The sequence below is a fragment of the Scylla paramamosain genome, chromosome 10, assembly GCF_035594125.1.
Source record: "Scylla paramamosain isolate STU-SP2022 chromosome 10, ASM3559412v1, whole genome shotgun sequence".
In the NCBI taxonomy this organism is placed as follows: Eukaryota; Metazoa; Arthropoda; class Malacostraca; order Decapoda; family Portunidae; genus Scylla; species Scylla paramamosain.
In genome coordinates this window covers 4,045,001-4,058,577 of record NC_087160.1, presented here as the reverse complement: position 1 = coordinate 4,058,577, position 13,577 = coordinate 4,045,001, and the positions used below count along the sequence as shown (strand labels likewise).

The window sequence follows — 13,577 nt, the reverse complement described above, 5'->3', positions numbered from 1 at the left end:
ATATAATGAAATTGAGGAACGTGGAGGCGCCAGTTGGGGGAGTGAGGGACGAGGAGGCAGTGGTGGTGGTGGTGGTGGTGGTGGTGGTTGTGGTGGTGGGTTGTGAGTTCGCCATCCCCACTATTATTAACATTATTAATTGTAGTATTAACTGCGGTATTAACTTTTGTAGGGAAGTAAGAAAGTGAACATAATCCTTTCACCTTCACCTTCTTAGCACAAAGTAAATAAATAAACAAATCAACAAATAAATAAACTCGCTTTTGCTCCTACTTCTATATTACCTAACACTCCTACAAAATGCTCAACCTGAAGAGTAAGTACAGGTGGATCTTTATACACACACACACACACACACACAGACACACACACACACACACACACACACACACACACACACACACACAGACAGTAGAGCCTTGATAGATTTACCGGGTCAAGTCTAACTCCCTCAAGAAATATAACAGCGGTGGGAGGCTTTGTGTAACCCTCTCCTCCTGCCTGGTCACAGCTGTACGTGTGTGTGTGTGTGTGTGTGTGTGTGTGTGTGTGTGTGTGTGTGTGTGTGTGTGTGTGTGTGTGTGTGTGTGTGTTACTGTGTCTTACCAACAATATGCATGTTTTTATTATACTGTTACCAGTGTCGTTATTCCTCCGTGTGTTATCCTGAAGGAGGCGCTGCCGTGACCCCAAGAATGCCCTGCTCGCCACTCTCGTGTCGTGGCATCTTCATTTCCTCACTGGGGTAAAAGGAAGGCACCCTGTTTACCTGACTCACCTCCTTGCCACCCCCAGCACCCTTCCCCTGCCGGCCACTCTCCTCAGCCTTCCCGTTCCTCTCCACTATCTCACGTCTCCCACAACTTGACCTGGGCAGATCACACATTTTCGTCTTTTCGTCCACATTTTGAATCATTCTCCACCAGTTTTGCTCCCCCTTCCTGTCTTATCCGCCTATCTATGGAGTACGCTTCACACTTACGAGGGTTCCATTCATACTGCTCTCCTAAACAGGATGGGAGCATAAGAAGATAAGGAAAGCTTCAAAAAAACTGTCAGGCCTACACGTGGCAGGCCCTGTATGAAACTCGCCTTCCTATTTCCAGCGATCATCCCCATCCATGAATTTGTTTGATCTTGTTTTAAAGCTCCCTAATGACTTGGCGCTAACTACTTGATTGCTGGGACCATTCCATTCGTCTGCCGTTCTATTTATTCATCTACCACTCTAAGTATTTCGTCTCATCAACTCTTCTCTTACTGACTGTCTTTACCCTTCTCTCTTTTCGCTGCAAGGTTCTTCTGTCGCTACTTTCATGTCAACTGCTCTTCTGATCTTGCTAACTGCATGCCTCTCCTCCTCTCGCGGCCTTGCTGCATATGAAATTATTACTTTCATTTCTATTCAGTCCACCTTCGTACTGCAAGAGTCATCCAGTATTCTCAGTCTTTTATCTCTTTAACTAGTAACTCTCCTTCTATATTGCAAGACACTTGTCGTATATTTTATTTGTTTTTGGGACTGTCCTAGCACCTTCAGTGGGCCTCTTTTACCTTTTCCTGCTACCTTTGTTCAGACCCCATCATATGAATCTAGTCACTCGTTGGGTTGGTGCTTAAAATCCATATAGTTAAGGTGTATTCTGTGTCACCTTACTTTTCATATAGGATACGATGCGTCCTTATTTGGCGCCCTTTCCTTCTCTCTCTCCTGTCACTCTCCCAGCCTCCCTCTCGGCCTTTCTCCCCACCCATTCTTTCCTCTCTTCCCTCTCAATTTCCCATCCTCCTGCTTTCCTGTTTTTCTTCAGCTCTTTTCTTTCTGGTCACTCTTCCTCTTTCCAGCCTCCCTCTTCCCTTTCACTGCCTCATCCTCCTACTGACCACTCGTTTCAGCTTTCCTCTCCCCTCTCTTCCCAGCCTCACTCTCCCCGCCCTCATTCTCCCCTCTCTTTCCAGCCTCACATTTCCCTCTCGCCCTGCCAGTCTCCCTCTTTTCTCCCTTTCAAGCCCCACTCTTCCTTCTCCTCCCAGCCTCCCTCTCACTCTCCCGGAAGTCTCGTGCTCAACACAGGGCAGCAGCTCCCCGCCCTTGTTTCTCATAACGACCAGCGCGTCGGGCCGTGAAACAAGACCATAAGCCCTCCCCTACACACCTCTCCGCCACCCCCGGCCACACTTGTCCCTGCCTCCCTCCCTCCTGCCTGCCTCCCGCCTACAGCCTCCCGCCCTCCGCCTTCCCCCACCCGATCCTGTCTGGTCTCCACTCCCTCACCGAGTCTTGTTCTACTATATCTCTATGCGGTAACATTCTCATCTCATCCATAACACGCACACACACACACACACACACACACACACACACACACACACACACACACACACACACACACACACCCGGGTTCGAATCCCGGGCGCTACAAAACAAATGGGCGAGCCTTTTAATGTGTAGCCCCTGTTCACGTAGCAGCAAGTAGGTACGGGATGTAACCCGAGGGGTTGTGACCTCGCTGTCCCGGTGTGTGGTGTGTCAGTGGTCTCAGTCTTACCCAAAGATCGGTCACTATGAGCTCTGAGCTCTTTCCGTGGGGGAACGGCTGGCTGGGTGACCAGCTGACGACCGTAGGTGAATCACACACACACACACACACACACACACACACACACACACACACACACACACACACACACACACACACACATAATAAATGATATATGGTGATCCAGTAAAAAGTAGCATTTCTTATCTTATATAAAATCTGCGGAACACAACATAACACATTAGTCATAGCAATCGTCAAATTGTTAATGCACACTATGACTAAGCTAAGTAACAACGTACAACAATGTATTTTGCAATGTTGTCATGCACTTATTTTATTCCTCAACAGCTTTACTGATAATGTTGGTAAAAAAAATATCAAATCATTGCTTAGGAACAAAGTCCACACAACTGCCGAGCCACAAGGCCTGCCGGACGAGACGCGGCCTGGTGCACCGCCTCTGTGGGCAGGATCCACTTGCTGCCCTGCACGGGGATGTCACTGTCAGGGATCGTGGGCATCTCGCACATGGGCTGCACCTGTCCGTCCTTAGTCACCTGCAACGGGCACTTTTGGCGGCGGGAAAGGAAGAGGAGGTTGTAAATAAACAGTGAAAATATGCAATTGACAGTAATTTTGAAATGGGGGAGAAAAGTAACAGCAATACATTGTTTTTTTTTTTTTTTTTTTTTTTTTTTTACGGGAGTTCCTTTGCGGTGTGGTGTGACTTGGAGTTTATGACTTTTCTTTATTACTGTTTACATTCAAACCCTTTATTACCCTGGCAAGTGTGTACCAACCAACCACGCATAGCCTCACTACTGTCACCACCACCACCACCACCACCACCTCTAACAACACCAGCAACTCTCCCTCAAGTACAACACGTCATATAACTACATAACCACCGCAGCCTTTGTGCTACGAAGCTGTTGGTTCAATACATAGTACCAGTAAAATCGAGCATTACAATTCACAAAAGTGATTTTCCTTCCTGCTCTCAGCATCGTGACCCAGATCTCAGCACTCCTCAAGAAGCGATTCTTGGACTCCTCGTCAGGCTTGCCGCAGACTAAGCACTACCAGGACTCACCCGCGTGGTCTTTAATTCTCTTGATAGCGCTGAGGGAGGAAAGGTTCTGCAGGGGCATCTCCTCCTCGGCTAAGAGGCGCCTGCGGAACATGGCCACCTCGTCATCACTCAGCGCCACGCCCTCCCTGTTGTTTTCGTGGAGCGCCAGCTGGAGGAAGACAGAGGTGATCGTTATGTCTTGGAAGGCCAGTATTAAGAAACGCTTTAATCTCTCACCACGACTGTTTTCAAAGGCCACAGAGATGATTAGCCGGGCTCTCAAGACTGTTTCTCCTTAAATAATATAGAACTCTTGTTAATCTGTCACTAGGGCCGTAGCAACACCCTTAAAAACCCGTGTAACTTCAACGAGAGCCTTTTGAAAGTAGTGGAGATGCAGCGTGAGTGTTTCAGAATATAGTCATTGATGCCATGGAAACAACGCCTTGTATATTTTCCTTTACCTCCTCCTCCTCCTCCTCCTCCTCCGCTTCCGCCTCTTCGATTATTCCCTTTTCCCTTCACATGAAAGCCTTGACAAGATTCATGTGAAGTAAAAACCAACCTCGCTGACGCAAAACAGCCGCAGTTGTGTCCACGTTTGAAAAAACAGACAACAGAGCTGCGCCTCACATCACACAGTTCATTGGTCAGCGGAGTGAAGTGCTAATCAAGTCTTCCGTGCTGCTTTCATTTGTTGACTACGTGTTAATGAGGTTAAGGCCCGTTTGTAGAAATGCTTTGCTCTCTCACCACGACTAATTCAAAGGCCACAGAAATGATTAGCAGGGTTCTCAAGAGTGTTTCTTCCGTTAATAATGTAGGCATCTTGATAATCTGCCACTGCAACCGTAAGAACACCCTTGGAAACACGTGTAAGTTCTTCTTCAGCCTTTTGAAAGTAGTGGAGGTCTGGCCAGAAGTGTTTCAGAATATGGTACTTAAATCACCTATGAGAGAGAGAGAGAGAGAGAGAGAGAGAGAGAGAGAGAGAGAGAGAGAGAGAGAGAGAGAGAGAGAGAGAGAGAGAGAGAGAGAGAGAGAGGTGTGCTTATATGCAAAAAAAAAAAAAAGAAAAAAAGACCCATAGCTTCAAAGAAAAATATGATGAAACACACACACACACACACATACACACATACACACGCGGCCACTTCAGTGTCTTTGGTGCCATCTAGTGAGCACTCGTTGAGGTTTGCCGAGCCGAGGATGATGTGGGCGTCGTCAGCAATTGCCGTCTTGAGTGCACACAGAATAATAAGCGAGACCTCTGCCGCCACTCCCGGGACTCCTTCTGCAGTGGCGAATGATGAAGAGTTTGAGTGTAAACATTAATAAAGAAAAGTCATAAACTCTTAGTCACAGCACATCTTTCTTCTTTCTATCTCTCTTTACTCTATTTTTTTTTTTATCCTTTTCTTATTTTTTTTATATATACTTTAACTTTTCGTTGTCTTCTTTAGTTCTTAAAATATTAGTATATGATTTTTCCTCCTTTTTTTTTCATATTTTTCTTACTTTTTTCTTTTCAAACACCAGCTAAATCTGTTTGTTTGTTTGTCTGTTTGTTTTTTTCCTGATTTTGTTTGCTTTTCTCTCTTTTTCTTTTCCTGAAGCACTAAGTAATTTTATTTATATTAACTTCTTTTTTTTTTCCAAGCACCAACTAATTCTGTTTGTTTGAACTTTTAAACATCTAGTAACTCTGCCTCTTTTTACTTTTTTTTTTTTTACCAACGACTAATTATGTATATTTATTTTTCGTTTCTTTTTAAGTACCAACTAATTTTACTTGTTTTTACTTTTTTTTACATCAACTAATTCTGTTTTGTGTTTACTTTTCTTTCAAGCGTCAACTAATTCTTAATGTTTCTACTTTTTTTTTCTCAAGCATCAACTAATTTTGTTTGTTTTTATCCTCTCTCTCTCTCTCTCTCTCTCTCTCTCTCTCTCTCTCTCTCTCTCTCTCTCTCTCTCTCTCTCTCTCTCTCTCTCTCTCTCTCTCTCTCTCTCTCTCTCTCTCTCTCTCTCTCTCTCTCTCTCTCTCTCTCTCTCTCTCTCTCCACCCCCTTCACGTCTGACACGGGAGTCCCGAATCCCTTGCACGCTTTTATTGCTTTTTCCAATGTTTTCTCTTATTTCATTTTACAGATCTCGTCTTCTCTCCCTCTCCCTTCTCTCCTAACCTCCTTGTCTCCCTTCCCTACTCTCCCTCTCCCTTCTCTCCTGTCTCCCCTTACATGTTCACCACGTTCTCTTTATTTATCTCCCTTCTAACCCTTTGTATTTTGTTTCTCGCGCTTTGTTCTTTCCTTCGTCAGTTTTTGTCTCCTGTTGCACTCATTTTTTTTTTCTCTCTCTTTCTTCCCATCTTTCGGTTTTCTTTATTTCATCTTTTCATTCCTCTTTTTTTTCTTTTTGTTATCCATTCTCTCAGTTTAATTTTTCTCTATTTCGTTACTCTATCTCTCTAGTTTTTTTTGTTTTGTTTTTTGTTTTGTCTTTCCCTTCCTTTTATTCTTTTTCCTGTCTTTTTTTTTTATCTCCCCATATCTCCATTTTTTATCATCACACTATATTTTTATCTTTCTATAAAACAATAGTTTTATACTCTTCTGTTTTCATTTTTCCGCTCTTTACCACCTCTTTCCGTTCACACCCATCCATTCAGTTTCTTTCCTTTCCCACCCTTTATCAGCCACTTCCTTTGTTTTCCCCTTGTCGATCATTCCTTTCTTCCCATCCTTTCAGTTTCCTTCTTCACTAACTTTTATCAAGACCCGAACCGCCATTTCCCTCACGCCCATCCTGACCCTTCCCTTTATCTTCCTTCCTCCTCCACCACCACCACCACCACCATCGCCACCGATCATCCTTTCCAGAAGCGCCAGGTTTCTTGCGCCGACATCTTGTTTTGACTCCGCGCCATGTCCGCTCCGGTGAAGGGCTGTGTGGGAGAAGTAATAAGAACACAAGAACATAATAAAAAAAAGGGAAGGTGCAAGAAGTCATCAGGTCTACACGTGGCAGTCACTGATGGAAACATATACCTATTTTCACCTTCGCTCACAAATGCGCTTATTTTGAAAGCTCCCTAATGACTCAACACTAACTATCTCATTACTAAGTCTGTTCCATTCATCTAACACTCTTTTAGTTTCATTGGCATTGAAGTTTTAGCAGCAGAACATTGGGAAAGCTGCAAGAACTCGTCGGGCTTTTGTAAAATGTGTATGCCATCCCTATACATGGGTGTATATTTAGTCTTCTTTTAAAGCTTTCTGTTGACTCGACACTAACAATGATTACTGAGTCTATTGCACTCATCCAAAACTTTCGGTGAATGATTTTTTTTTCTCAAGCTTGAACCTGTTATTTAATTCCTTTACGTATTATTAACCCTAAGAATATTGCCTGTATTACTCTTGTTATGTTCCTTTTACCCCTTAAATACCTCTAATCAGTTCTCGTCCTCTACGTCTCCCTAATGTGTGTGTGTGTGTGTGTGTGTGTGTGTGTGTTTTGTAAAGGAGTATTCAAAGACACACTCTACATTTATATTTATTTATTTTTTTATTCAGTATAACTATGCATGTTTCGTTAGGAGTTAACGTTTTGTGACTCGAGTGGAAAGTTTTTTGTTTTTTTTCCATAATGAGTTGACACTGTGAGTGGGTGTGGATGGAGGGGTTGGGTTACTGGGTTGGCTGCTGGAGGGATTTCTGTTTGTGTGTTGTTGCTGCTGTTGCTGTTGATGTTTTATGTGTGTTATTGTTGTATGAGTGTTCCCTTTTGTTCCTTTGTAGTAGGACCCCGTGGTGAAGAATGAGCCTTGTGTGCTGTCAGGATCTGCTGCAAGGTGGCTCATTGAGGAGTGAAAGGTATCAAGGTAACTCTTGGAGGAGGAATGAGGAGTGAAAGGAAAACAAGGAAAGAGAATTATGATTTTTTAGTAGTCCAACGAGCAAGAAGTGAATGATTATATTAACTGTCCCATCAGCAATAAAGTTATTTTATTAACCAGTTCCACCAGCAAGGACTTCTTTTACTCTTAAAGCATTCAAGGTTCCCATAGGTAACCCAGAGCAGCAGTGTCATGATAGCCTCTGGAGAACTGACTGTGAAGTTAAAACAGTGATAACATTTACTTCTCCTCACCAACGAAAGCAATTTTTGTTACCCTTAAAACATTCGTCCGTTTTCTGCAGTGAACTGTAAATATTCTACGGGGGTTACACTAACAATATTAAAAATTACCCCCTCACTGCTGCTTTGGTCATCTTGTTAAACATTTAGAACACTAGGATTGTTTGTATGGACACACACACACCACACACACACACACACACACACACACACGGAAAGACAGAATAGGTCAGAAGTGTGTTCCCTACACAACATAACTACTACGTAAGGGGACATGGGGCATGCGTGGATCACTCGAAAGAAAAAGGTTTCAGATGTGACAAAAGAAGATTCCAGTTGTCGTTGTTGAAGACACGATGAATGACGTCTGTTATACGTGCAGACTGCAGAGTACTTGTTTAACTATCGCTGTACGGCCATGAAAACCACTGGATGCCCCAACAACTTCCAATGTGCCATGTTAAAGGAGCAGAATGCCTGTTAAACCACCACTACTCATGAAAACATCTCTGAAAACTCCAATTACTTCAACTACAGTCTGTTAAAGCTGCAGTTAGACTATTATATTCGTAAAAACGCTTTGAAAACCCCCAATACCTTTCACTGCAGCATGTCATAGATGCAGAATGCTTTCGTTATACAGCCATTAACAACTGAATTATACTGCAGCTCGTTGGACTGTTACCACTCGTAAAGAAAAACAACGTTGAAGACCCCAGTTACTTCCACTACCGCCTGTCATGTGCACGGAATGCTTGTTACACTGTCATTATCAGAGGAAGAAAACATCCTTAAATACCCATGTAACCTTCCACTGCCGTTTGTTATAGGAATGTTTGTTAAACTACCATTACGTGAAAAAAAAAAAATTTGAAAACCACAATTTCCATTGGACCTGTTTCAAGCATTTTAATTACCACCGAACCACAAGTAACACCCACCACACCTGCCTCCGTCACAAGCACCACCACCACCACCACCACCACCACCACCACACGTACACGTCTTTACCACAATCACCACCACACATCCTAAACACCATTAATTTTCAAAGCACTGCATAGCCACTTTAACTCACCACACTTAGTACCACACCAACACATGTACACACACAGACTGAGTGACAGACTGACAGACAGACACACGAGAATATACCGTAATCTTGCCTCCTGCCTCGCCGCCCCTCGTGCACCGCCTCCTCGGCCAGATAAATATACCTCTCCCAGACCATCTTAGCTTCTCTCAGACCATCCCAGATCATCCCAGCCTCTCCTAGACCATCCCAGACCATGCTAGCTTCTCCCAGACCATGCTAGCTTCTCCCAGACCATCCCAGCCTCTCTCAGACCATCCCAGCCTCTCCCAGACCGTCCCGGAATCCGGACAATTTGGCCACGGACGATTTGGCCACGGACGATTTGGCCACGGGATGTCACCCTAGGACGTTTTGGCCACGGTGGGTAGGACATTTTGGCCACGGGAGAAAATACTAGGAATCTATTGCACTTAGTAGCTTGCTTATTAAGTAAAGGAAAAAATCTTTAGTCTGTTTTATTATCCAAAAAAGTTCTCTAATCTGTTCTGTTAGGTTAGGTTAGGTTAGGTTAGGTTAGGTTAGGTTAGGTTAGGTAATAAATACGAATATTAATAATAATTGTGAAAATATGTAAATAATACAAAATATAATATATATTACAGTAAATATGTTTCATGGCCAAAACGTCCACCTTGGGAAGTTCCCGTGGCCAAAACGTCCTACGGTGACATCCCGTGGCCAAATTGTCCGTGGGCAAATCATCCGTGGCCAAATCGTCCTACACCCGACCGTCCCAGCCTCTCCCAGACCATTCCAACCTCTCCCAGACCATCCCAGCCTCTCCCACATCAAAGCGTGGCCCACGAGCGCGCGTTACAAGTACTGTGTGTGACAGGTTGAGGTGCTACGTAAAGGCAAGCAGGTGGAGAAGAGATTGTTGTGAGGGATGGACTAACACACTGAAACTACCTCATTATTTTACTAATTGTTTAGAAGACTGACTTTTAAACTTTTTGAATGTTGTCCATCACCCTTTTGCTACTAAGGTAAGAATAACAGGGTTGTAGTGTAATACCCCATAATCCCCTTCATGTTTACAGAAACCTATGTTAATGTAAAATAGTCCCACAGGCTGATGCACCCAAACGAAGCACACTTACGTTCAAACGACTCAAAGAAGCTAGTTGAAGCACCACATTGCCACATTCACTGCCATTTTCTTTTTCAGTCACGGCGAGTAAACAGAGATGTAGGCAACATGCTACCGGACCTGATCAGTTCTGCACTAGAGCATGGGACGTGCGTGTTGCGTGTTGGGGGTGCTCCTGGTGTGCTTAGCGTGTGCCTAACTGAACCAGCATGTAGTAGGTGCCTTAGAGCCTGGAGGTGCAGCTGTGGAGGTTGTTCCGATGGTTAAATGATTCAACACTGTCTAGATGCCTCGAAGGGTAAGTGCTGGTCTCTCATCAAATGGTGGTATGTGGTGTAGTAGTAGCAGTTATTGTTGTTGTTGTCCCTCTGTCATCATGCATCAAATGTATCAAAACATTGTCCGTGTTACCTCCCAGTGACGCCTAGTGCTTCACGGCGTTATCCCTCGGGACGCAGTGTATGGACAGGGTCGAGATGGATCATATATGTACACGTGCACCAGGTCCCGTAGAGTGACAGACTGCAGCCTTACTGTAATGATTGCTTCTTCATGAGCTTTTAGAACTTCCTTATTTTGGCCAGAGTTGAAATTTTTTCTCTATTTTATTTTATTTATTTTCATTTTTTTATTTTATTTCATTTCATTTTTGCCTTGTTTTATCATATTCGAACAGAGTTCCTTCTCGTATTTATTATTACGCATTCACTATATACCTTCCTTCTTGCAGCGCCTTAAGTCAGTCCATTAGAAGATCCATTTCATGTAACCGCTGGCCACTTACTAGCCACCGAGGTAACGATTTTCCTGCCTGTGGATCCTGTTTATGAACCATCGACCCCTTCATCACCACCACCTTCCTCACCGTTGTCACAAGGCTTTTCTGTCGTACACGAAACACCCCATTCGTCCCGCTAGCACCCTCAACACACACATCTTGGCTCGTGCTCTTCTCGTCACGATATCAGGAAAATAAAATATTATTACTTGCTTGTATTTATCTATTTATTTTATTTTTTTTTTTTTTTTACTTTTTATAATGCTAAAAGAAAAAGGAAACGTTCCGTGTGCCAATTTGTAATATATAAAATGTCATATTTTTTCTTCTGATTTAGCAGAGATTGGTGCCTGGTAATGACATAACAAAAAAGTAAATGATACAAGGAAACTGTCTAGACGTGCGTAGGTGTGTTGCTCGGCGGCCAGGACACGGCGTGGGGTCACCTGTTGAGAGGATCATGCACTTGGAACACTTTCTGGAAAGAAAGAAAACATACCCTTATTGATGGCGCCATTCTTGTTACAAACTAAACCTTATTTTTCAATATGTTTTATTTCTTTACTATTCATTTATTGTTCGCCTTAGCATCAAGTATCCCTGTTGAAGAAATTACAATTGGATATGTTTCATCTCGTCACGGAAGTTCATAAAGTTTCCACGTATTAGCTTAGTAAGCGAAATAATTAATATTGTTCATTTCATTAGCATAGACGTGTATCCTACACATGAGGGCCACTTATATTTGGATACTTTTAATAGGTTCCAAGGGAGCATTTGTGAGAGGTTCTGTTTGTTGTGTTTAGGCAGAGATTAATATTGTTATATCACACAGGCTATATAGTAATGTCATTGAAGACGATGTGTTAGTATCTGTCCATCTATCTGTCTATCTATCTATCTATCTATCTATCTATCTATCTATCTATATATATATATATATATATATATATATATATATATATATATATATATATATATATATATATATATATATATATATATATATATATATATATATATATATATATATATATATATATATATATATATATGTATATATATATGTATATATATATGTATATATATATGTATATATATATATATATATATATATATATATGTATATATATATGTATATATATAATGTATATATATATGTATATGTATATATATATGTATATATATATGTATATATATATGTATATATATATGTATATATATATATGTATATTATATATATATATATATATATTATATATATATATATATATATATATATATATATATATATATAGTATATATATATATATATATATATATATATATATATATATATATATATATATATATATATATATATATATATATATATATATATAATATATATATATGTATATATATATATATATATATATATATATATATATATATATGTATGTATATATATATATATATATATATATATATATATATATATATATATATATATATATATATATATATATATATATATGTATATATATATATATATATATATATATATATATATATATATATATATATATATATATATATATATATATATATATATATATATATATATATGTATATATATATATATATATATATATGTATATATATATGTATATATATATATATATATATATATATATATATATATATATATATATATATATATATATATATATAATATATATATATATATGTATATATATATGTATATGTATATATATATGTATATGTATATATATATATATATATATATATATATATATATATATATATATATATATATATTATATATATATATATATATATATATATATATATATATAAAACATTTGTTAGTAATTGTAGACGAGAGTGATACGAGCAAAGAATATCCATGAGTTGGGTGACACTGCTATAAAAACCACAAATGTCGAGTCTTGTTCACTGTAACCGAGGCAAAAGTAGATCAGTGAACAGATATATCGAACTAAAAAGAGCAAAAATATATATACAAATACTTACTAAACACAGCATAGGCAGTTGTCATTATCATTGCAACTTCCAGTTGGTGCCACGTGAAGGTCAGGGGGGACAACTACCTTTGTAGCATCTCCCTCCTTCACTGCAGCACAGTGAGTCTGGCTTGCACAGCTTACAGCACGCGACACCACAATCAGGCTTGAGTCTGTAGTCACCAATAACATTACACCCTCCTTGAAAAACTACAGGGTTGTCATCGGCGAGGCAGGTCGCATTCCAACACTGGAATGAATACCATGAAAGAAGATTATTACATTTCTAATTATATTAATCAAAATCAGATGCATAATTTCATAGAACTGGACTGAAAACTATTTCAGTTTACTTTTCAAGCAGTATTTAGGATCCATAATTCTGTACTAACAGCAGATGGTGAAAAATACAACACAAATCCCAAGTTAAGAGCGCAAAAGAATAAATAGATAAATAAATAATAGATAAATAAAAGTTAACGAAATGTACTCGTAGTTCTGCGTATTAATGAAGAAAACATAAAATAGTTGCTCTGTACATTAAATTAAGGGAATCATTCTAGTTTATATATTAAACGGATAAGTGTGCTCTATTTCAAATACAGTACATATCAGTATAACCTAGAAGAATCAGTATACTCTGTTATACAATGTCCTAAGAGAATTAGTGTAACCCAAATGAATCAGTATAATCCGTTATATAAAGAAGATAAGTATAGTTTTGGCAGTTACGGAATTCCTTTTGTGAAGGAATTTGCGTGTTAGGAGGCTGGTAACACAGGGAGGTTGACGATGCCTGAGCTCAAGAGTGTCGCCGGAATATCG

The 13,577-nt window shown here is 40.0% G+C and overlaps 2 protein-coding genes across 3 annotated transcripts in view; one reads left to right on the top strand and one right to left on the bottom strand.

The window, feature by feature from the left end:
• Window positions 1–10,019: 10,019 nt before the first annotated feature.
• The window catches only part of LOC135104128 (uncharacterized), a 41,097-nt gene continuing 37,539 nt past the window's right edge, over window positions 10,020–13,577 (top strand). For both annotated transcript variants that reach the window (XM_064011158.1, XM_064011157.1), the window contains exon 1: window positions 10,020–10,245. In XM_064011158.1, coding sequence (XP_063867228.1) covers window positions 10,234–10,245 — 12 coding nt within the window. In that variant the 5' untranslated portion in view covers window positions 10,020–10,233. The remainder of the gene's footprint in view (window positions 10,246–13,577) is intronic.
• Window positions 10,939–13,577, bottom strand: part of LOC135104129 (keratin-associated protein 5-5-like) — a 6,666-nt gene continuing 4,027 nt past the window's right edge. Inside the window, exons 6-7 of the mRNA XM_064011161.1 lie at window positions 12,763–13,002; window positions 10,939–11,203 (exon numbers count right to left, since the gene is read on the bottom strand). Of these exons, the coding sequence (XP_063867231.1) occupies window positions 12,823–13,002 (180 nt within the window). The 3' untranslated portion in view covers window positions 10,939–11,203; window positions 12,763–12,822. The remainder of the gene's footprint in view (window positions 11,204–12,762; window positions 13,003–13,577) is intronic.